The sequence below is a fragment of the Leptinotarsa decemlineata genome, unplaced genomic scaffold (genome assembly GCF_025532065.1).
Source record: "Leptinotarsa decemlineata unplaced genomic scaffold, Ldec_3_MD MMD2_tig00003335_RagTag_RagTag, whole genome shotgun sequence".
NCBI classification, from domain to species: Eukaryota; Metazoa; Arthropoda; class Insecta; order Coleoptera; family Chrysomelidae; genus Leptinotarsa; species Leptinotarsa decemlineata.
Window position 1 is genome coordinate 5,844,455 of NW_027412587.1, and position 25,889 is coordinate 5,870,343.

The 25,889-nt window shown below is 36.7% G+C and overlaps 2 protein-coding genes across 4 annotated transcripts in view; one reads left to right on the forward strand and one right to left on the reverse strand.

The window, feature by feature from the left end:
- Positions 1 to 25,889, forward strand: part of LOC111510154 (E3 ubiquitin-protein ligase RNF19A) — a 113,575-nt gene that overhangs the window by 85,144 nt on the left and 2,542 nt on the right. For all 3 annotated transcript variants that reach the window (XM_074178010.1, XM_074178009.1, XM_074178011.1), the window contains 2 exons: positions 20,855 to 21,120; positions 23,800 to 23,998. In XM_074178010.1, the coding sequence (XP_074034111.1) occupies positions 20,855 to 21,120; positions 23,800 to 23,998 (465 nt within the window). The remainder of the gene's footprint in view (positions 1 to 20,854; positions 21,121 to 23,799; positions 23,999 to 25,889) is intronic.
- LOC111513531 (uncharacterized) lies at positions 1,990 to 16,646 on the reverse strand. The gene is made up of 5 exons (XM_023169750.2): positions 16,481 to 16,646; positions 9,526 to 9,805; positions 5,876 to 6,002; positions 4,015 to 4,111; positions 1,990 to 3,481 (listed from the first exon to the last, which is right to left on the reverse strand). The coding sequence occupies exons 2-5, from the start codon at positions 9,729 to 9,731 to the stop codon at positions 2,655 to 2,657; spliced, it is 1,257 nt and encodes a 418-aa protein (XP_023025518.1). The 5' UTR covers positions 9,732 to 9,805; positions 16,481 to 16,646; the 3' UTR covers positions 1,990 to 2,654.

The following is a 25,889-nucleotide window of genomic DNA, read 5'->3' on the forward strand; positions in this document are numbered from 1 at the left end:
AGTTCTCGAAAGCGGAGCGTCGGGACGTTCGCATAAAAAGTTAAGCCTTTCTTTCCTGAGACGGGTCACGTAGCTAGAATCAATGGATGCTGCGAGGGGAGCAAAATAAATGCTCCAACCAAGAGCAGTATTTCTTTTTTTTCTCTTTCTCACTTCGGTTTACGGCCAAGAGTTAGGACAGGGAAGTTACGTTACTTATGGATTCGATAGGAGAGCCCGCAATTCGCTTTAGAATTGATAAGAGTTAGCGTCGTTCGCTCAAATTATTCAAATTGAAGGTTACAATGCAGTCCCTTTGAGTCTTGCGCCTCCTTATTCTGTTCATTTATTTATTCAAATTACTATTCTACATAGTACTCAAATTACAGAATAGGAAAAAGACGGTATATGAATATTCATTTAATTAATCACATAGTAGCGAATTCAAACGACGCACACGACAAATGATTGTCTCTTACAGGAACATTTTAATACTTCAGGAAATGTCATTCCGGGAGTACATACGTTCGTCTTCGACTTTATCACGACCTTTCGGCAAGATCCCACTTGCCATAGTTATGTGCTCTGCTTGGTAGCTGAACCTGGTAGTGGGTTGGCGAGAGGTCTGGAGAGTATGGAGGATGAGGCAGTACTTCGACGCTCATTTCGTTTAATAACGGGCAGTAATTTGTGAAACGTGCTGACGGGCGTTGTCGTGGGGCAGGGTCAAATCTTTTCTGTTGTGTTGTGCTGGTTGCTACTGATGTAATTTTTGGTGCAGAAAGTTATTATGAAGCACACCAGCCGCTGACCACTATACATCGTTTATGGTAAGTTTTCGCCTTTGGGAAGTGCCCAGGTGGCACATCGGTGTCCAACCACTGTCCTGAATGTCTCCAGCTCCACTTTTCTTCACACGTGTCGATACGATCCAAAAAAGGATCGTTTTGGTTGCGCAAAATAAATATTTATTGATGTGGAGCTACAAAAACATATGACATTTAAACGAACAACAAAATTTTCAAACAACCTGATGATATTGTAACCAATTAAAGAATTAACTGTCTTAAAACAAATTTATTTCTAACAATATTTCACTATCATAAACTAATTTATTTACAACACTCAGCACTTTACGCTTAATGTATTTCCAATATTTGAATTCCTTGTTTAACCGCTCGATTCACTTTCTGAACTCAACTGCCCTCTCGAGACGAGAAGCCAGCCTTATATATCGGTTACGTTCGTTCTAGAATTCTATATTCGTTTTGGTACTCAATTAGAGTTTAATCGGCGGTTGCCGACTGCATTCGTTTTGCGGTGATGTCATGTGTTAGTTCGCTGGCCGACATATCGGTCAGGGGCGGCTTCAGATTCGTTACAATATATTCTGTCCACACAAATATACTTTAATGTTTGATTGAATTGAATGGCTTGATTCGTGTACAATTTAGTGCAGGTAGCGAGACTTCATTTATGTTATTTCCGCGGTCCTTCCGATTGAAATTTTTATTTTTTTGTGAATTTCTATCGCCGTCAGAATTCTATCAAGTTCTTGTGTTTCTTCGAACGAGATAAAATTATTTCCTTCCTTGATTCTATGTTCGGCAGTAGTTGATTTGCCAGTATGGCAGGGGCGACAAAGAACCGGGCACTCATCCTTTTTTTTTTCGAGGTTTATAAGTAGACTGTAGTCTATTTAGACATTCCACCATTAAGAACCAATCACTGGTCAGTTGTTTTGACGCTTTTACTATAATAATTCATATTCAATTTTTTTTAATATCGATATTATTGCATACGTAGTATGAAGGAATTCAAAAGAAATTAATACTTTTGACTATTCCATATCGTGGACATTTGAAAGCCATTATATTTTATTATCTTCAGTATTTTCACTAAATTTTAGGTATGGTTGAAAATCAGCGAATCAAATATGGGAACTATAAGCCATACATCAAAAAGTTCTATATAAACCTTGAATACATTCGAACTGTTGAATGAAAGAAATTTCGTAGAAACTTGGTTTTATTGAATATGTATCAATTTATCAGCAGAAATAACACCCAAACTTCAACTCTACCTGTTAAAAGTGTTCTAGTCTACTTAAAATAGTTTACAGAAAAAACTGACACGGAACTCATTTCAAAATATGCCACAAAAATAGTTTGTATAAGCGAAATAACCTCTATGTTTTTTTGTATTTGATATAGTGAGGTTCTCTAAATAACCTGCAAAGAAAAATGCACGTTTGACTTTGTGATAGGTTGAAATCTAGTTTTAATGAGAGGCTATTTTGTTATGATTGTGCAGATTCATTCGATATATTATAATAAATACACTTTCTGTACCTGCATTTTTCCGATTTGACGGCTTGACTCCTAAAGTTAATTATTTCTTGTTGCAAAGAATGTATAATATAACATATTTTTATAAAACTCTAAAGCAATCATGTCGCTTTTACAATTTGTAATCGCGAAACACTACTATAGATGATCTTAGTCATAATCAAAGTGAATTGTGCAAAGTTTGTGACACTTTCAAAACATTACGTTACGGTATACATTCGAAGCAGTAGAATTCAGTCGTCCGCATTCTCTCAACTCCAGAAAGCATTCGACTAATTTCAGTACATATACTTATATCCTAAGAGCAAATATCACTTGAAATCACACTTAATTTTGAGCTTTTGTCGCCAAATCGGCACACAGCAGGCCGTCAGCGTGTAAATCTTGAAGCAACTCCAACAGTCTGTCTTCCATCTGGACGTTTCCAATGGCCAGATCGACTGACCCAATACAGAGTAGAAGCGCTAGCAACTGCGACCTTTTGAAATCCTCCCCTAGCTTCTTTCTGTCATATCCTAATTCTGCTTCGACATCCACTTTCATCTTCCGACAACTGGACGTCAGCGAATCCCAGTACTCGTCCAAAATCTCGTCCGTATGCAACCTCCTCAACTCCGCCGATATGCTGCTGTTGAGCAACAGAGCTAGATCGTTCGTCGGTCGGCTGTAAGTCACCATTTGCCAGTCCAGTATGTCGCAAAGACACTCTTTCTCGTCCTCTTTGAACATCAAATTGTTGCACCAGAAATCGGTGTGAGTGATGAGAGCCATCGGTTCTTCGGGCGCGAGGAGATTCTCGATGATGTTCTTGGTGTGCGGTCTGAGATCATTCAGAGCGGCCAGCACGCTGTCCAGACCTGAACGTCTTTCCAGAAACTGTGACAGCTGCGGCAGGCCTCGCTCGACTAATTGCTGATAGCTGTCCGAGGCTCGCATAGTTTGAAACAGGAAGGGGTAACGGTCCGATAGGCTTTTGCCTTCTTTGATCTTGAGACAGAGCGAAAGCGAATGCACCTTCGCAACGGCTTCGACGGCGGATTTGGTTTGACGGAGGGTGAGGCCACGAGAGAAGTCTGCACTGTTGAAGCCTATCGGTTTGATGTTTTCGAGAACTAGGACGGATTCGGGCGGCGTCGGCTCTGGCTCATTGGTTCCTAGAAAAAAGAAATGCGTTTGCTATATTTGTGTAGCAGCATAAAGTTAAATAAATGTATTGCTAAATGCTCAACATTTTGTAGCTATCAAGTTATATTTATCATTTTGATAGAATGCGATTTGGATTAAATAGTTCGCCTGCAACTTGGCAATGATTTATTGAACGAATTCTCAATCAACCTGTCAATTCGTATGTATAAATCATAATTATAAAGTAAATTGTTCAACAAACCAGAACGACTTTTATTACTGAATGAGACAAATTCAATCTCTACATGTATACTTACTCAACTAATGAATCAGCTGAAAAGAGTGATCAAATAAAACTTTCCAATAGCTTTTTACTCCTTCATACAAAGTGGAAATCTTCACAGACATGTAGATGTTTTAGCAGAGTTTTTTCAGAACTTGAAGACAAAGTTCTTCCGGAACAACTACTTTCAATTATGAACATTGTAAAATCTGTCAGTTTTGTCGTTTAACAATAAGACCAATGATACATTGAAGTAAAAAATATTATCAAGAGTTTTACCTGCTGTATAATGTGCGTAATAACATTTCGGGATGGGTAGCCGTAAGTCTAAGTCATCGCCGATATTTTGCCTGAAAGATTCCAAATCTGGGACCACCTGAAACAACAAATGATTGGTTCGATTTAATTTCATTCAGTTATTACTTATATCAAAGTAAATTTGTTGAGGTTGGTTAATCTAATGAAAACCAGAAAAACAAAAGTTTGCTTTGAATCACTGTTATTATGGATTCAAACATCTTGCCATCCGCGGATTTAGATGTGGATGCGTTCTTTTAGAGGAGCACATCCGCGGATGATATTTTTTAGAAGAGCACAGATGCAAAACTCGGGACATTTTAGAGATAGTTCATTTTAAGGTAAACAAATAAATGAATTTCGTATTAATAAGTATGTAGGATCATTTAAAAAGTTCGCATTGAATGCAATGTCAGAAATTATGCGGATAATTGCTCTGAATACATTCAGAAATTTATTTCATTCATTCATTATAATGCCCCTCGTAGAGTTTGTGTACTGTGGCTTTATTATTCATTCAGAGTGGTATTCTGTATCTGGTATCTGTAGAGTAGGGAGGGTGAGTGTAGACTCACAGCATTCTCGAGGAGTTGTCCTCCTAGGTCATAGTCCATCCTGTCAGGAAGGTGAACAAGTCACTAGGAGACATCTCCTTTTTATTGGCAGGTATAGGCCAAGACTCGCTGAACACACACTGTCTTTGGCAACCTTGAGGTGTATCACGGTGGTCTCCGCCAAGGTTTTGGAAGCTGCAGCGATATTACTGTCGTTGCGTGGCTTTTTCAACCTTCTTGGGGTTCCGTCCGTGGAGGTGCACAAGTGAGGGAGCTTTCCTGCAGGGGCAGCCGGTTCCTTGCCTTCGTTCAAGACGGAGCTCTTGGCGACCGCCGCAGGAAAGGACCTTGGCTGTTGGAGGTGATCTGCTATTGAGGTGAGCACTTCTGCTCAGCCTCGGGATTGGTTTTTGTTTTTGTTGTTTCTGTTTTTGTGTTGTTTTTCTCATGTGTGTATCCACGAGTAGCAAGGGAAGAGTTGGTCACCTCTGGCAGAGCCTCGCATTACCAGAGGTAGTCAGGCACAGCTGGCCGCACTATTCCTTAAACCTTAACTTGGGTAGGCTGGTCCATGGTGGCATGTTTTGCAAAGGCCTTTGGGGGTTTTAGTTCTTCTCACCCCGTCTGTAAGGCCACATTGGCTTTCCGGACAGGGCCTCCAGTCCCATGGCCGTTCCTCTATCCGCCACCTAGAAACACGCCCGATAGTTAGCCCAACCCACGGGCGAGGCGGTATTATTTTGATATAAAAGAATATATATATATATATATATATATATATATATATATATATATATATATATATATATATATATATATCTATTTAACAATGCATAAGTCGTGCGAGTGATATTTCCAATAACAAACTATTGACATGTTTATAATTTATGAAGGATGAAATGAATGTACTTCGTAATGAGAGTATAATCCTTGTTAGAACTTGGTCCCAAGTAAATGAATTTCTTCTGCTGTCTGCAGACATGAGCGTGGCATTTTCATCATGTCAATCATCCTCATTTATTTTTATGCTTATACCGAATGCTATTATTTCATTTGTTATTATTTATCATAATCGAACAATTAATAAAGTCAGATTTGCCCCTTATTCATTTCGAAATGTCAATTGTCAACTCCGCGAACGAGAATCTTTCATCATCCTAATCTCTTTGGAAATATATTTCATGTTATATTTTCCGATTGCGTAGTTCCGAGACTCAAAACAAATTGCTGTCGAATTAAATTAGACGCGGCGCGAAGTTGTAAAGTAGAAACGGAGGAGAATTACTTACTTGCGTGTAAAACTTTATCTCCCTCAGATCGAACTGGGCTTCAGTCACGAAAAATCTGCTGAATGGGTCTTGCGGGAGCAACTTTATTATGAAACTCAGGCTGTGCGATGATCCGGCTGGTTCTTCTCTGAAATACGATAGAAGTTATTTGTATTCTGTATTTTTTTAAAAGCGACTAGACGAGACTGTGAATGTTTATTGCCTTTAACAAGAATTAACTTTTTGTTTACAAATACATAGGATCTCTGTTCAAGAAATGCGGTAAATGTTCGATTAGCGATTTTTTTATGTTTTTATGTTGGTACACTCGTCTCAAACATATGTTCACAGTTTCGGCTGTTAGCATGTTTAGTTTATTGGTGAGAGTCAAAAAAATTAGTAGTGTTTTGCCTGTTCGGTGATTTTCTGCTTTCGAATAAAAAATGGTTCAAAGAATTTGCATCAAATTTAGTGTAAAAAATGGAATTGAGTGCTCAAAAACACTTGAAATGTTTACAGTGGCATACGGTGATTGTACTCTGAATCAGAAAAATGTTTACTAGTGGTACAAGCTTTTCAAAGAAGGTCGAGAAGATGTGAATGACGACGCTCGCCATGGACGCTCCATCAAATCAACAACCGATGAAAATGTTGAGAAAGTGAAGAACATTGTTTTGGAGAATCGTTGAATCACTATTAGAAAGGTTGTCGAGGATGTCGGCATATCGGTTGGCTTATGCAATGCAATTTTCTCGGAACTTTTTAGCATGAAACGTGTGGCAACGAAGTTCGTTCCAAAATTGTTGAATTTTGACCAAAAAACCGTCGCAGGAGCATCGCTCAAGAATTGTTGAATGTCATCGGCTATCCAGATTTACTTAAAAGGGCCATAACTGGTGACGAATCATGAGTACCTATATGGTTATGACATCGAAACCAAAGTCCAATCGTCCCAAAGGAAGAGCCCAGGAGATCCAAGACCAAAAAAGCACGCCAAGCTCGATCAAATTTCAAGGTTTTGGTCACTGGTTTCTTCTATCACTGTGGGGTAGAGCATCGGGAGTGCTTGCTACATTGCTTGCTTACGGTCAATATGGAGTATTATCTTGAAGTTATGCGCCGTTTGTGCAATATGAAGAAAACTTTCGGTATTGTGGAAAAGCAGTTCATGGCTTGTGCATCGGGATAAGGCACCTGCTCACTCGTCATTGCTTGTTCGTAAGTTTTTGGCCAAAAAAACAACCTTATAATCATGCCTCAACCACCGTATTCACCAGATTTGGCCCCTTGCGTCTTTTTCCTGTTCCCAAGAATGAAGAGACCCATGAAAAGACGGTGTTTTGCGTCGATTGGGGAGATAAAAACCAAATCGCTGAAAGACATCAAGGACATACCAAAAAGTGCATATCACAACTGCTTAGAGGGTTGGAGATAACACTGGTACATCTGAGAGGGACTAGTTTAAAAGGTACAAAAGTAAATTGGTGAATAAATAAAAAAAGAGAAATATGAAAATTCACCTAATTTTTTTAACAGATCTCGTACATGTTAGTTCAAATATTGAAAATCAAAAGAATAAAATTGTATAAATGTCAATACAAAATAGAACTTTCAAAAATTTTTTTTTTGGGAAAAGTTATGTGAATGAATTGGCCGATACTTGATGAAAATCACAACGTATTCAAATGATTCTTTATTGTGATATTTTTACTTAACCGCAACACGTGTTTCACTATGCAATAGTTTCGTCAAGCGTTTTTATAGTTCAGTAAATATCTCACAATTAAGTGTTACTTGAATAATGAAGGTTAATTCGGTAATCACAACTGTAAAAATGTCAGAAAGAGTGTTGTCACTAAATTTGATGTAACGCTCCAAACCGTTTTAATTTTTTTCAGGCATTTGGCAGCAGTTTACTGAGTATCAATCCAAATCCTCAACAACATGTTTTCAGCCAAGTACTCATGATTTGTTTAGCAGTTATTAATTGTTGAACAAAGTATCAGAAAAATACGAAACAAATATTGAGATTCAAATATGAGGTTCATTTTGGGAGGTTGAACCAATTAGTGCTCTACAGATACAAGAGCGTAGGTGAAGCAAAATCTCAGTAAAGTTCAATATACAGTGCATTTCTTTAATGTCCCCCTTTTTTATGTTTTCAACTGGTCAACTCAAAAAATTGAAATTTGGGATAATGAAATTAATGCATGAATACTTTATTTTGAAGTGAAATTGACAAATGAAACTTTCAAGATGGCGGCTGGGCGCCATCTGGAAAAAAAATTGAAAGGAAAGTGGGGGTCTTATGACACATCATTTTGAAGCTCCTAATGAATACTTCACAACCCTAGAATATGAAGTCAATATCCTCGCCTACTACAAAATGGCGAAACATTTAATAATTTTCTTAAGACAAACACATTAATATCGACATTTCTAGAAATATTCCTTTTTATCTACCATATGGCAATTCCAACAACTTGATAAGGTTTGGTGTGACACCAATCCTAATGTTTTCCAGGAAACACATACCCAATATCCAGAAAAAATTAACATTTGGGCAGGAAGATTGGGAAACCATATTGTAGGATCTCTATTGATCAAAATTCAACAGGGGAACTGTATTTGAATATGCTGGAAACTACTGTTGACCCTCTCATCACTGAAATCATCGAAGCGAATCCTAATGAATTCGATATGAATATTGTATTCCATCAAGATGGAGCACCACCACATTACTCCAGGCAAGTAAGAAACTATTTGGATACTACTTTTCACGGTCGATGGATTAGCCGTCGAGGTCCTACAGAATGGCCAGCCCGCTCGCCAGATTTGACAGCTTTGGACTTTTTTTATGGGGATATTTGAAGCAAAAGATGTACGAAACTGAACATGCTTCTATATTGGATATACGGCAGAGAATAATAAATATTTGTAGAGATATTGATGTTACTGTGTTCGAAAATGTTCGGCGTGAAATATCGGATAGACTTTTGATATGTCAGGAAGTTCAAAGCAACCATTTCGAGCATCTTCTGAACTGACCTCAAGCTTATTACCTCATATATTATGTAGTTAAACTTCAATGTATTTAGGCAATTATTAAAAGTTCAGCCATTTTGTAGTAGTTGAAGATATTGGCATTATATTCTAGAGTTGTGAAGCATTTATCAGGACTTCAAAAAAATGTGTCACAAGACCCCCCTTTCCATTTAATTTTTTTCCCAGATGGCGCCCAGTTTGCATCTCGAAAGTTTCATCTGTCAATTTCACTTCAAAAATAAAGTATTCATGCATTAATTTCGTTATCCCAAATTTCAATTTTTTTAAAATATACGTATACACCTATGTATGTACATACCTATGTTCAATAGTGATTTTTTGACTTGTCTAACTCGTATCATCGTCACATTTCTGGGTTTGTCTTTACTTTAGTTCTATCCTTCCACTTGGTTACTCAGAATATTTTCCATGGTTTCGAAAAGAATTGTTTTTTTGGGGTTTGTAAATGCAAATCTAAATGGTCAACATTGTTGAGATCAATCACGATATGGTGTTTATTCTTTAACTTTGAAACTTATTGTTGAAAAAACTTCTGGTAAGTTTTGCAAAAAAACCCTTGGAAGGTTCTGCGTGATACCTACATCATACATGTATTCAATACATACCTTAAACTGTATTTGACAGCCACCGCGAGAATATCGCTAAGGACACTTTCTCCGGTTTCGCAGCCAGGTCTCACGCTGAAATCCAAAACAGTGATCATCGAAGCATCTGGTAATTCTTTGTGATGTTCCTTCAGGACGACTTGTAGCCACTCCTCGGTGACAGGCCAGTCGGCCCCACTGGTGGATTCATCGTCACTCTCGGACATATCGGTTTTTTTTTGTTTTCCTTTATTTCAACATCGGACTTGCTGCTAGTTTCTTGGTGGTTTTGTCGTCATTGCTGTTTGGGAAAAAATAGTGGTTGAAAGTAAGAGTTTTTTTGGGGGTTGACGGCATAGGCTACTTGGTCATTAGCCTCGTGTTTTGGGTAGGCAATGTTAATGACTTCCCGAGCCACCTAAGGAGCACCGTGGCTATTCGCAGTCCGTCAGCCATGTAACGTTGTAAAATCATCCCAACTTCACCTAGATAAATTTTCCCGGGAAAAATATCTGGTCAAAGTTAGGATCGAACTCACGACCTTTCGATCGTGAGTTGGACGAACTACAACTGACCCAATTCACAGCTAAAGAGTGTTAATTGTATGAAAAAAGTAAAAACAATTGAATTATTGTTTTTATTGTCGTATTGTGTTGACAATATTCAATACTACGCTACCAGTGAGGATGACAGTGTTTTTACCTTTCCTTTGGTATATTGTGTAGGAATCCTGTGAATGATATATGTTTCAATTCCATAAGAAATTATTGGAATACAAACTAAGTGGAGAAGTGTTTTTCGTATAATTCAGTATTCATATGTATGTATTTGTTTCGAAAATATTTTTCTTTCGTTTAATTCAATGTTTATATGAAACTAGCTGTTTCGATAGAGCTTTTCCTTTGTGTCTAAGAGTTACTTCTTTGCATGATCTACACTTCTTTGTATAGAGTTGATTTTTTGAAATTGATTGCTTTCTTTTTTTCTTTGGAAGACTCCCACATTTTTGTATAAAGATGTAGAAGTAGAAAGCCAAAAACTTTCTTTCCCAACTTTACGTTTTATTTCAACACATTCTAGAATCAAGAGCCTTCATTGTATACAATTTCTTTATCTATCATCCTTGATTACCTACTTTTGATAACCACCTATTTTCATTTCAATAATCCGTCAAAAATATGTATGCAAAAATGTTTGTCAATTCTGTGTAACAATACCAGTTGTTTTATACAATAGCGGTAGCTAAAACTTTTTATACTGAAGTGAGTTTCAGTAAACTTCAGATATGATAAAGGGAACTGGCAGTTTAAAGATACCACCAAAAGTTTATTTCTCAAATATCTTTGAAGTTGTCAATATGCTTGAATGGCATCAAAAATAATTCTAATTACATTCTAATGCACAATAAAAGGTAAAATTGAAACCTCTGGCATGGAATAAATCCAAAACAAGCACTTTTCCCAAATACCAGAACCGCAACACATTCTCGATGCGCGTTTCAACAACCATATTGGCGTCTTCAGGAGATGGAAAAAACTAATATTCGTTTTCTTCATATTCTGAAGGCTACATCTTGATTATTTTTCCATTTTAGTTAAGTAATGTCTTATTTTTTCATAGCTGTTTAGGTTCAGATCATTAATTTGCCATCTCATTATCATGGCAGCATAATTATTTAATCGTTGCTACCCTAAGTAAGATAAAAATCAAGTACTTACTTCATTTTTTTTAAAATATCACAGATTCGAACAGTTTTTTTTCGTTACTATTTATTTTTTTTAGAAAAAATTCGACTAGACAGGCAATTTACAAAATATGCATAATTGCTCATTTGCTAATCATAGTGGATCTATAAAATTGTCTTATGATCAAATGTAATTTTTTTTTTATAATCTTAGACTTTCGTTTTATTCTTCAATTGTACTCGTAGTTGTATACTAATATAACTAATAGTAATGAAGGTCAATGTGAGAATATTCAACAAGCCAGCCATATAAAATGATGATTCAATTCATCCTGTAATTTAGTTATTAAAGTAGATAACCTCGTGTTTGATGCGTTACATAGTTTACTGATTACATTGTTGTAGGAATGATTTCTGAATTTTCTCATTTTCAATTTCGGCGTGGATTGGAGATAGAAATTGTTCTTGACACTTAATTTGAATTTCTATAGAAAATGATATCATATTGATAAACTCTGTACCATCGTGAAAAGAGAAATGAAAATTTCTATGTTTTTACCACTTTTATTTGTAACTAACGTTACTGCAGTTTCGTCCTATACGGACATTTTCAAACTTATATAATAAACTATAGTCTATTTCAAAAGAGTGTAGAGTAATAAAATCTCATTAAGTATTCAAAAGCGCTACAGGGTGATCCGTCAATAAATTCTGTCACTTCCCTAGTCCGCATTGCAAAATTATGTCGTTTCATAAAGAGCAGGTAGGTATCACCCTGTTTTAAGGGATTTGTCCATTGTTATCGACGGATAAATACTGAGCCAGAGGCGCGCTAGTGGGATAATTGCCAAAAGAATATGCATTCATAAAAATTATATTAAAGGAAATAAAAATTTAATACAGCAGAAAAGTGTTATTAAAAAAATATAAAATGTAACAATAAAATATATACGAACCGAAATCGAGAAATACTCACAAACACACACGAACGAACTTTACGTATTGAAACACTTGTGGGGACTTTAAATCAATTTATTCACAAAAACGACAAGAACTTTACTGGATACGTTATTACAATTTGACACTTGAACAATACTAAAACTGTGAACTTCCCTTAACGTTTAACAACACTCTATTTATACCCTAATTAAATGTTCTAGAGATTACTAGGTACAATTTTCGAGAATCTTCCGAGAAAATAATTATTCAGACTACCCTTAATTCTAAACCCTAACCTAAGCAAAAGTGTCACTGTCACTGATACACTGGTCTCTGTCCAGATTGCTTATCCCGCTACAGTATATTTACAATTTAATTAAATTATTCTACATCAGTATAGTCTTCATCCGAAGAACTGTCATCATCCCCTGGTGTTATAATTATAGGGTCAACCACCTGATCGACCAAGTTGTCCAGTTCCCACATTTTATCTTCCTCTTTTAAAACATGCTGGATTGCTTTTTGCCAGTTTTCTGATGTGATTTCCATAATGGCTTGATCAAACAATACCTTGACATCTTTCATTTTAAATGTGGTATTGTGCCTTGCAACATATCCTTTAACTTGTGCCCATATAAGTTCTATAGGATTTAATTCGCAATGATATGGCGGTAGGCGCAGCACAGTTACTTTATACTTTTCTGCTACATCTTCTACGGCATATTTCATGAAGCGAGATTTATGTTGTTTTACTATGGCTAGTAGTTCCTTCTTTACTGAATTCGTCTCAAACTGAATACCTTTATTTGACAGCCAGTTAATAATTTCTTGCTTTCTCCAAGCTGAAGTTGGTACCTTCTCTAAGCGCCTTGAATGGTAGCTTGCATTATCCATAACCACGACCGAATCAGCTGAAAGAAATTTTAACATTTCCCCGAAGTAGTCTTCGAAGACATCCGAATTCATGTCCTCATGATAATCTCCCGTCCGGCACGACTCAAAGCTTAACAAACCTTCTTTTAAAAATCCGTCTTCGCTTCCAATGTGAGCAATTATAAGCCTCTTCCCTTTTCCCGAAGGCACTTTAATACCCGTCGAAAGGCCTTCTATGAAAGCTTGGCGAGAACTTGTTATATTTTTATCTTGCCACATTTTTTTGACTATATAACCTTTGTTTATCCACGTCTCATCAAGATAAAAAATTTTCTTTTGCTCTCTGCGGTACTGCTTTATAGTTGTCAAATATTTTCGTCTCCAGCAAACAATTTCATCACTTTCCAGTAATAGTGCCTTTCGATTGTGCTTTTCCCAGGCAAAATTCATACTTTTTAAAGTTTTCCATAAAAGTTTTCTGGATATCAAAGGAATATCGTTATCTTGGCTTATCTCGATAAATATTTTTTCAAGAGTGGGTATTTCCTTTTTAAAATAAAACGAATGAACTTTTCTTCGAATGTCACATTTGGTGTCTTCATCTAAGATTTTTATTGGTCTTTATGATTTTCTCTTGCATGGACTTACCTGGCCTGATATCTTTCTTTCTCGCAATAATTTAAAAATCGTGGACTGTCCAATTCCAGTCATTCGGGCACATCGCTCAACACTTTCTTGCACAGACAAACTAGGGTGATCGTGTTTTATGCAATCATATACATTTAAAATTATAACTTTTTCGCAAACAGATAGCGGAGAATTTTTTACACTTCTTTTCTTTGGAGTAAATGTCCCCATTTTATAACTTTTTCACTATTTCTATATCACAATATCACTGTACGTTTAATTGGTGTAGTAACAATTACTATTATAACTCGAATGTTTAAGACACCATTACAATATATTTAAACCCTTTTTCTTAATTACCTGGGTTTAATAGGTATTGCATGATTGGTGGGCAGGGTCAAAAAGGGATTATTATAATGACATGGCACCTCGGAACTAAGTGTTAACCCTTTTTTGAGAAATCATGCTCAAGTATATGAACCCAAATTGCATATTAAATAAGTTTACAAGAACCACTAAAATTAATCTTAATCTTTTTTTAAGAAATTTTACTTACCTAAATACATGTAGGTACTTAGTTTTAGACCAAATTACTTCCCAAAAATGGCCTTTTATTATTATCTATGTCTGTAATTTTTAATTTACTTTAATTATTAAGTTTAATAATCCTAAGATTTGCCTACGCCCATGGACGACAACGAAATTCAGGCAAATTTTATGACACTTCATGATTTATTACTCTACACTCTTTTGAAATAGACTATAACAATGATTCATTACATACATTACAACGATTCATTACATTCATTACAATGATTCATTACATTCATTACAATGATTCATTACATACATATGTAATGAATCATTGTTAGTTTATTGTATAAGTTTGAAAATGTCCGTATAGGACGAAACTGCAGTAAAGTTACCAATACAAGTGGTAAAAAACATAAAAATTTCCATTTCTCTTTTCATTATGATTTCCTACCACGGAGTAACAGCTACATCCATCAATTCTGTACCATCGGGTTGGTACAGAATTGTACCATGATACATGATATCCAAGGAATTCTACAGAATTGAGGAAACCCACGACATGATAATGAATAATCATTTTTTGAAATAAAATTTTGTGATCTAAACAAGCTTAAAGGTGGTCAGAGAAGACGATTTATTTCATATTGGTTGAGTAACATTCAAGAAGAGCAGATATTTTACTTGTATCATTTATTCCTTTTCACTTTTTCTGAAGGGAAGATGATACTGAAATGAAAAAATATTTTATTACTTTTCTTTAATATTCCATTGGTAAAATATATATTTAAAGATAGGTGCAGAGAAAAATAAAACTATATTATAATTCAAAATAGTAGGCACTAAATTCTCAGAAATGACTGAATTTTTTGCCTTAATCTGTTCCTTGCAATGGGCTTACGAAAAGTTTACTAAACAGATTTGGAAAAATGGTGATAAAATATATAGAATCACAACCTTGACAACAATGTTTTCGTTTTAATGCAATAATTTCTGAGAATTTAGTGCTCACTATAATGGAATTGTACTATAGGGTGGTAAAAAAGAAAAGATATCTGCAATATAACTTATTTACAGAACTTGAACTGAGAACTGAAAAGACAAAAAATTGATTCTGAAAAAAAAAATCTCAAACTGACAAAATGTCACGAGGGAAGTAAAAAAGAAATAGAAAAGGAAATGTGTGCAAGAAACAAAAATGTATAGTCGAAAAAATATTTAATGAATTTGAAAAGAAACTTTCATTTTTATATAAGTTGTTTCCTCCGCAAAAACTATTTTAATTATTGATATGTGTGGATCGAAAAAACGACATAAAAACCACATACCTACTATCACCAAACAAAGCATTTCACCGGACTCTTTAAGAGATTATGTATAAACCATACGCCGCGTAAGATCACTTTTGAGAGGTTAACTCATTGTAAGGAATTATAAGTGGAAGTTGAGGAAACGTGCGTCGGGATAGAATATTTTTGTCCTGGTGTAGGAAGGGGGCTGTCAATATATTTATATAATGCATTCAAATCGAGTACCTGTTCCTCTTGTTTCATATACATTTTTGTTAGTTCCACAAATTGAAAAAAAAATACATTTGATTCATTTATTTCATAGGCGTCTGATTAGATTAAAAAACATTTTTTACTGAATCCAAAACTGAGATGAGGTGTAATTTTGAATATATTGATGAGAAATATATGTATTTTTCTAATATAAGAAACATTCTTTTTCTCAGTATCTCACACAAAAAGAATTGTATTTCATTAGAATATTCAATTCACTGATGCGAATGACAAAGAAAAGCAATAATTAAAGTGTCTAGATACCTATTGCACTGCACTTTCAAATATTCTACTATAATTTTGAAAACGTTCATTATTAATTACATTTTTGTCAATACACTTTTATTTCGTTTTTCATCAAATTTGTTTCAAATTGCGTTATAAATATGTTCAGATGATTATTTTCTTGAAGTTACTATCTGTGTGTGTATCTACAAGTATTGGTGATAATGAATGTTTATTGATTTTTTTCGGCAATAAAGTTCATCTTTCGTCTCCATATTACACTTTTATAATGTGCACCTGAGGTGAAAAATGCCGTTTGAATTTTTCTGCATAGTTTAGTTGACAAGTCACAAAAATATTTTTTTGGTAATTATTTTTCGTTTTTTTTTTTCACCAAGAGATTTTGGTAATTGGTCTTTGAACAAAAATATGATAATAATCCAGTCAAATTATCAAAATATATGATGCGAAATTTGTCCTAAACTTTTTATGTGTATTCGCATGCAATTTGAAAGGACTCTGCATGTTTTTTCACCTCAAAAACAATTAGTAGACACTGCGAACATTTTCAACTGTTTCTTAAACTTTTCTCCGTTTTATAGACGCGATTCGCGATGATACTAGATGTAGACGATAAGACGACACACACTCTCTCACTTCTCGTGCGACACTGATGCCGACAATTGCAAGTTGTCCGGTAATCGGGAGTTCCTGGTGCTTCCAGGAAACGGCGGGCAGGATGTGTGTGCGCGTAGAGTGCGATGGCGACGCGCGATTATTTTGGGTGTGGTTGGTGCGAGTCATGAGCGTAGTAGCAGCGGGGACGGCGACAGGAAGTTGTACTGAGTCCAGGGATCGTTTATACTTATAGTTTCAGTTTTTTCTTTTTACCAGGGGCGGATTCAGAAGGGGGCGCCTTCCTCTGGAGACGCTTATTATCGTTGATGTTTTTAACCAGCTGTCGTCCCGTTACCAACGATAACCCTTAAAAGTAACACAGTAAACACAGTAAAAGTGAGAAATTATTCTGTTCATTCAGAAAAGAAAATTACTATAGTTTCTGCCTCAAAGTATGCCTCAGTTTCAACCTTAAACTTTCCATCGCGCTAAATTTCTTTCCAGCGAGTATTCTTTCGGGGTCTGAGAACAGGAAAAATTTGCTGTGGCCAGATCTGGAGAATATGAAAGATGCGGAAGCGATTTGAAGCCCAATTCATACAATTTTGCAATCATTTTCATTGATTTGTGACACGGTACATTGTTTTGATGAAACACCACTTTCTTTTTCTTCAAATGAGTCCATTTTTCCGCGATTTCGTCCTTCAAATGTTCCAATAACGCTATGTAATACTCGCCGTTGATGGGTTTTTCATGGTTTTAAATATAGTCGAAGAATAGTATAATTTGAATTGAAGGGGTTATATTTTTAGGAGTGATTGATTTTTGGGAAAGAAAGTTTTTGGCTTTCTACTACTCCATCTTGATACAAAAAAAATGTGGGAATCTTCCAAAGAAAGGAAGGAAGTAATCCTCACTGGTAGACACCGATGTGAGGATGACAGTGTTCCATGTAAGTGCAATTTGTTACCATTCATTTAAAGTAGAACTCCTGTGAATGATATCTGATTTAACGAATATTTGGAATACAAACTGAGTAGAGAAAAGTATCTTCTGTATAGGTAATTCAGTGTTCATATAAAAGTATTTTTTTCGAAAGAATTTTTTTGTTTCGTGTAATTCAATATTTATATGAAAGAAGCAGTTTCAGGAGGGCTTTCTTTCAGTTTGTGTCTGAAAGTTGCTTCTTTGCATGATCTACACATCCATGTATAGTTACTTATTTTCAAATTGATTACTTCCTTCCTTACTTTAGAATATTCCCACTTTTTTTTATCAAGATGGAGTAGTAGAAAGCCAAAAACTTTCTTTCCCAATAGTATAGCCGACGAATGCGTCTTTGCACGCTTTGAAGTCGGTTCACCACAAGCAGTCCACTCAGATGACGATCATTTCGATTCAGGTGTGAAATATTTCATCCAATATCACATATAGACTCATAAATTCGGATGGAACAGTTTCAAACACTGCTCATCATCATCAATTCGTTGTTTTCGGTTGATTGTGAGCTGCACTCACTTTGAACAGAGCTTTCGCATACCCAAATAGTCAGAGCCTCAACTTCTCTCATAATCCCTCTTCATGAAAGTGGGCCTAATTCTGATTACAGGCCTATATAAATTATTCATACCCTTACTGAAATTATAGAATATATATATATATATATATATATATATATATATATATATATATATATATATATATATATATATATATATATATATATATATATATTACGGCCCCAATCACCCTCTTTACTGACGATAACACCTTATTATAGCATAAGAAGCACAACCGTACTCTTCACGAAGCCATCTCCAAAGACGACGTCAGTAAAATCAAAAAATGGTGCGACTGCAATAAGTTATCCTTCAACTTTAAATAAAACTAGCATACCTACTATCCGCTGCGACTCACCTAAGATTTGCTTGCCAAAATTATTGAAATTATAAATTTCTTGGACATTTTGTAAAGACGTTGGTTTGCGAAATTTCGTTCCCGAATTCTTAGCCTCAAAGATGGCCGACCTACAGAGAGTAATCCAGGACGTGGATTTGAGGACTCTGATGGAGATTGACACATAACAAACTGATCGTGGGATGGTGGAAAAATTGGGCGTCAGCTTCTATGCAGTTTTTGATGATTTGAAATCTATTGGGAAGTTGAGAATAGAAAGGTGGATCCCCCACACCGCAACCAAAACGATCCTTTTTGGATAGGATTGTCACGTGTCATGAAAAGCGAATTCTCTACGACAACAGAAGATGTTCAGGACAGTGGTTGGACACCGATGAGCAACCCAGGTACTTCCTAAAGGCCAAAGCTTACCAAAAAAACACCATGGTTACTGTATGGTGGTCAGCGGCTGGTGTGATTCACCCTAACTTTTTGGCAAGCAGGCCAAACCATCACAGCTAAGTTCAATTGACAGAAAATCGTCGAAATTTACCGAAAATTGCGTCAGCAGCAGCCAGCACTTGTCAACAAAAGAGGTTCAATTCTGCCACACGACAAAGCCCGTTCGCACGTTTCACAAATCGCAGTAAATTAAACGAACTGAGCGTCGAAGTACTGCCTCACCTAACATACTCCCCAGACCTCTCGCCAAGCGACTACCATCTTTTCAAGCATTTCGATAACTTTCTCACCGGTTGAACCTTCGCCAATCAGAACCGGGCAAAAACGGCTTTCATCGACTTCATCGATGCCCGAGCACACCATTTTCATACTGATGAAATCAATTGACTTGTGTTACGTTGGCAAAAGTGCTTATTTCGATTAAACTGAATAAGTATTCACTGAAATATTACAGCTTGAAGTAGACTCATAAAAACTGACGAAACTTTCTTAACAATCTAATAAAATGCTAGAACATGGCCAGAAAGGTTATCAAAACTTTTAGAGATAGTTCTTCAATTCCTTGTGATTTTTTCTGAGTTCTCTAACATACTTATGATCTATTTTAAATTCCTTGGGTATAATAATTGTTTTAGGGTAATCTTATATTGCTCTAGTGGATACAAGTTTTTGTGCTTTGGTGCGATAAAAATAATTATGAAAATTGGGGTTAACATCTATTTGAACTGGGAGTCTGTTTGCCTTTCCCTTGAAATCATTGACTATGTTCCAGTTTTCTTTAGATTTGTTTGGCGATTTTCAAATTCTGATAATCATTCTGTAGAGTTTGCGGTATAGTTATTAAAATATTGCCCGAAAATATCACTAGAAGTATATTTCCTAATCATGCGGGTGCTCTCATACTAGTTATAGAGATTTTGATGTAATGAGTGATTTTTTGCTGGTATATTTTTGGCAACACTGTTTTTGACAGATCACGCGTGAATTGTCTCTTGTGTCATTGTCAAACTTGTTCAGTTTGGTCTATAATTCAACTATGAATCGACTTACGAATGAACAACGCTTGTAAATTATTTAATTTCATTATCAAAATTCATGCTCGGTGAAGAAAGTGCATCATGCCCTTCTTTCAATTTATGGGCAGTTTCGTCGGCCTACTGAGGGAGCTATTCGGAAACTTGACTAAATTTCGAACCCAGTTTACATTATTGGACATTGAACCACCAACACGCATACATAGAGTGAGGACCAAAGAAAGTATTGCGGCTGTATCCGCCAGTGTTCGTGATGACCGTGAAATGTCGATTTGCCGCCGTTCGCAGCAATTGGGCTTATGTTAGGTACTCCACTACGTGGAAAATTTTGAGAAAATGTTTTGTGTTGTTTTGAAAATCAAATCCTATACCTCTTAAAAAATCACCAGTTAGTATTATTCCAATTAATTTGACTGTATAGTCTTGGTATCTAATAAAATTGTTTTTGGATAGCACCAACCGTAAGGTCTCAACCGTTTCTTGTTAATGTCGCTAGCTACTGAAAAATAGGGAAAATCATTTTGTTGTCTGAAAAGTCGTACAGGTACAATTAAACTTTGAGAAGCTTCATCATAAAAATTCAGGCAAACAAAATCTGTATTACTTGCAAAAAATTTTGATTTTTAAATTGGCTAAAATAAAAGTATCGTCTTTATCTTCAAATGTATTTTACGCAAAAATTTGATTGTAAATCATAATGGGGTTGAGTGAAAGCAATAATTAGACGTCATCATGCAAATAATTGAACTAAAATAATATAATTTCTCCTAAAATGTATTTGAGGATGATAAAGACGATATTCTGTAACTTTGTTTTTTCGTTCTGATGATACAGTAAATCGTTTACCTAGCCTCGCTTTTTTGCTTACAAAAACCTCTTATCTAATCTCTCTGTTTCAGGTTCTGATCTCCCCGTTGCTGGCCGGTCTCGCCGTCGGCATCGGCGTTCCGATCCTCCTGTTCTACGTTTACGGCGTCGTGCCCGTCTCGCTGTGCCGATCTGGCGGCTGCGGCGGATCCTCCGCCTCCGAGGACTCTAACATCGTGACGGCGAGAGGGGCGCCCGACGCCACCTCCATGGACGCCGTCAGCACCAAGGGTCCGAATCCGTCCATAGGCGAAGCCAGCTTGTCGATGGCCAGCGGCAGTCAAGTACTTAGGGAAATGTGAGTTTCGGGGTGTACCGCGAGGTTCCCATTCAGTACCCTTTACTTTGAAGTATTTATACTTTGTTCATCTAAGCACCGGAGTGCTCCAGAACATGCAGAGTGCACGTGATCTCCAGACAAGGCTACTGTACAGAGTCGCATTAAGGAACGACATATTTTTTTTATAATAATATGCAGCTGGGTATAGAAAGTATAGAGTTTAGGGATTCAAATTAGCAGTTTCAACAGCCGAATCAGTACTTGACTTTTTAAAAAATTTTAACTTTAAAGTATGGCATGTGTACACACCACAGGCGTTAAAACGTAACTGACCACTCCAACACTGTGCCCTGAAATAGGATCTTTCCCACACGGATATTCTGTGCAGAAGCTAAAATCTCGTCCATCCATCCACCCCCACTCTTTCCTGAGTGGACCTCAACCTACCGATGGGCACTTCAGCAAGATTGACATCTGACCTCCTGCGTTCGAAAGTCAGCCTTTAGGTGCTTTTACTTTCGTAATATGTTAATTTCGTTTATCGTGAATGTACTGAGTGTAATGTATGCATGAGGGTCCACTTAACCTTACCGGAGACAAGTGTCTTTCAGTCGCGAACTATGTTTATGCATGTGTACCTGTATATAAATTTTGATACTTACCAGAGCCGCCTGACAGCAATTCTCGGAAGTGGTCGTTGGTTCTGCTTCGTAGGCCTCATGTGTTTATCCCTTTTGCGAAATCTGGGGTCGTCCCTGTTGAGCGCTTCATGCAAGTCACGAAGAGCTGGACTGGCGTGTGTTTGTGTTCTTTCAAAATTACGTTTTTAGCGTGCTCTCTCATAAGCGTCTATGTAGTGGATGTTGAGATCCAGGTCCTAGTAACCTAGTAGATGTATCTGTTTGACATGTATCTTGGGGCGTTCACGGCAGCTCGTGAGCAATCGTTCATGAAAGTCTGTATGTCGTTGCGCACTGGCCCCAGGCAGTGGAGGCATACAGAATGATGGGAAGTAGTACGGACTTGATAAGAAGCAGTTTGACATGGATACCCATGTTACTCCTGCGGCCTATGATTGGGTATAGGTTTTGTCGGGCGGCTCTCGCCAGCCCTAGTTTCTGCCGTATGTGGGACCTGAACGTCAGTCTCCTGTCGAGGGTGACTCCCAGGTATCTTGCTTCGTTTGTCCACGGAATCTCTTGTCAATTGAAGATGACATTTCCTTTCGGTTGTACCAGCCTCCGGGTGAACAGTATCGCCTGACTCTTGTCAGGGTTTATACTAATTTTCCAGAGGTTGGTCCATTCCTCTAATCTGTCTAATCTGTTGCAAATATCTGGTGATTTGCTAGAAAAGATTCAATTAGTCTTACCATTTGTTTCGAGTAGCCAAAATTGTTCATTTTAGCTAGAAGTCCGTCATGCCAAACTCTGTCGAACGCCTTGGTGACGTCTAAGAATATCGCTCCAGTAACATGAATTCCGTCAGCCGATTGCAGTTAAATCTGATTGGCCAGCGTAAGGAGGCAAATGTGCGTGGTGATCATGCTTTGATCGTGCATCTATCTTTGATTGTTGGATGGATATAGTTTAGTAATTCAGATATTTACACATGCCTCACACTTTGTGCATCCTAAATGAGTCGAGAAGTAGAGGTTTATTTGTGGAGTTACATGAACTTGAACAACACCGCGCATTTTGCACCAATTCAACTCCCAAATGAAATGTTTCATAGTGAATTCTGCAGGACAACTGTTTGTTTACTAACCCTTTGCGTGATCTACATTAGCCATTGTAATTTTAAAGTTTTGTAGTAATAACTGTCTCATCAGCGGTGGACGTAAAACTGATAGTAATTCATAGAGTGGTTGTGTTTCTAAATACGGTTAGTGGGTCACTGATAATATTTCAAAAAACTATTCTCATTGTGCCAACTGCTATATAAATTATATGTTTTATGTCAATTGCCGATGATTCCAAACGGTAATTTCGTTTAATCACAATAAAAACATACATAACTCCAAAAAGTTTGTTGCACTGAGCACGATTCAAGTGCTTGAGAGGGTAGGGAGAGGGTACTGTAGTTCTAAACATAGTTCAAAACGAACGGCTCAGAAAATAATTGTAGAATTCCTTTTATTTTCTGAACTCACTGAAAAGTGAACCCATTTCATTATTTTTGGTCAATTCGAATATTCCAGTATGCAGAATATAAAATTTACTTACTATGGAATGTGAAGTTCACGCAGTTATCAGTTAAAAAAAACTATCAGTTTTGTAGCATAAGATATTTCAAAACGTAGAAACTTTTCAATAAACAACAAGAAACTGTCCAATAGACATGAGTTCTGTATTTTTGTTGGTTTCTGGGTTTTGCAGTGCCCTTCTTTGCTTACAATCTCCAAACGTCTCAACTGCAACTGCGGCAGTATTCTTCTGTGGCATGGTCGAGGTACTCTTCTTGAAGTTTCAACTGTTGATGCTGTTGATACGAACATGTGTTCTTTTGAAAGCATCTTTTTTTCAATCATATCGATGGCCTTCAAATCGCTTCTGTAATAATATTATGTTATTAGTAGTGACCTAATAAATTGCTATTATATTAAAAATGACCCTTTTTCAGTTTGCCTTGAAGATGTGAAAAATGTCAAATCCCAACATATTTTTTTATATTATACTCGTATAATTTTGTTGACAGGGATAGAGAATCTTCGAGCACAGTGGCTCTGGCTGGAAGCTTGCACCAGTCTGGAGGACAGCGTTTAGAGGTCCAGGCTGATCTAGTGTCAGCGCAGCGTTTCAGCTTAAGCAGTCTCAGCGAATCTGTCAACGCGAGCATAGCTGATGACACTGGTGCCAGCGTGAGGGCGTTGGCAGGATCCATGTTGAACTACAAGGTAAGTAAGGACTAAGTACCTAAATGAGCCTAATCGTCAACATAAATGGTATTCTGAACTTCGATAAACCTATAGAATGTGGTATACTACATTCTCTCATTGTTACTTTTCATTATTTGTACATTATACATTTAAGGTCTCTGCCCACTATACCGTACCTATACCATGACCGTAAATGTACTGGCACATACTAAAAAATATTTTTTCATACAATTTATATGAACCAACGCCCACTAGACCGTTCCGTCACTGGTACGGCACGTAGCGTAGCATGCACGTGCCATCACAGTATTCGAGTCGAGAATATTTTGGCGGTGCTGATACGCAACGTGCATGGCACGTAACGTTGCTAAATTGAAGGTCTCCGGCAGCGAAACGGTGTATAAACGGGTTGTAAATCATTTTCAATTTTATTCAGCAATACATTCCATTGAAATGTAGACATTCGAAAATACTGAACAAAATTTTCCTCAAAGTCAACTAAATGTCTAAAAAATGACCAATATTTTCCTTCACTTGAAGAGTCGTGAATCCAATGGCGTCGGATTTTTTTTTGAGTTACTGCTTCATCGTTGAAGATAATAGCTACCAATGCCAATTGTCGAGCAGATAATCTCATAGCCATATTCGTTCTTCGTGGTAAACTCTTCACACTACACTGATGAGTAACCCGGAATAACATACAATACTTCATTACCAACAGTTGTCAAGGGGGCGTCTAACGGTCATCATACCCCTATAATACGGTTATTATACGTGTTTCTTATGGCTTAAAACACGGTTGATCCATTACAGTAGGCAAGGTAGACCGTTTCGTGTTATTTTCCGTGTCTGATACGGTCCTAGCACGGCCATGGTTGGTACGGGTGTAATGACCAGAGACCAAATAAACATTATTATCATTATTGAATTGTTAAAAAAATGCATGTATTTTCACTTGAACATACGCATGTTGTAAAGGAAAGTTTTACTCGAAATAAAAAGCAAACTTCTGTACACTGACTTTGATGTCAAATTTGAATGGAATGGTTTATCAAAAAATTTATTCAATTTGAGTGCTGGTAAAATCCACAAGGCGTTTCGCAAATACCCTCTTTTACCTGTTATATAATTATAAAAAAGAGACAGAATTATTCTAGAGAATGAAAAACCATTGCAATTGGACTCCTTCGTTTTAAAAAGTAGAAAATTATTGGTTGCACCAGTTTTTTTTTAATGAAATCGCTAAATGCACACATACAGATTTTGGACGGCCGATTTTATACCGGTCGTCCAAATTCCAATAGTGAACCACATGTGGGAACAGGACCTGGCACACACGCCGACCGGTGATCGTCGCCAGTAAAATACCGGTGAGCAGTATTGTCAACTGTAGCGGAATTCCACTACCATAGCGGAATTTACTCGACGGTAGCGGCACAGAATTATTTTACTGTGGTAGCGGCGTAACGGATTTGAACATAAAGTAGCGGAAATTTCCACAAATTATCAATATTGAAAAAAATATGGAAGAAGAAGAGGCGTGGACAGCACTCAAAGAATTAAATGCACAGTTAATAATGCACAGTTAATACGATATAGTCTCAGTAGCTCAGTAACTTCCAATATTTTGAAACTAAAAGACTAATTTGCGTCAGATATACAAGCGTAACGGAATATAAAGCAATGTAGAATTTCGCTTTATGTGTAGCGACTTTGTAGTTTATCCAATTGGCAATACTGCCGTCCACTATGACTGTATCGCCGGAAGTACCGAGAAGTAGTGGCGTACGTGACTAAATCCACTCTTGCATACTCACCGGTTTTTTACCGACCATTTCAGTCTCGACTGCTCGGTGAAATTATAGTTACTACGTATTAACTAAGTTTTGGTAGTGCGTGCTAAATACGG

Excerpts from the sequence above, each read along its gene's own strand:
- LOC111513531 (XM_023169750.2), bottom strand. The coding sequence starts at position 9,731 with ATGTCCGAGAGTGACGATGAATCCACCAGTGGGGCCGACTGGCCTGTC. Across the intron at positions 6,003-9,525 it reads GCTGTCAAATACAGTTTAAG|AGAAGAACCAGCCGGATCAT; the intron begins GTATGTATTGAA and ends ATCGTATTTCAG. Across the intron at positions 3,482-4,014 it reads TTACGCACATTATACAGCAG|GAACCAATGAGCCAGAGCCG; the intron begins GTAAAACTCTTG and ends TCTTTTTTCTAG.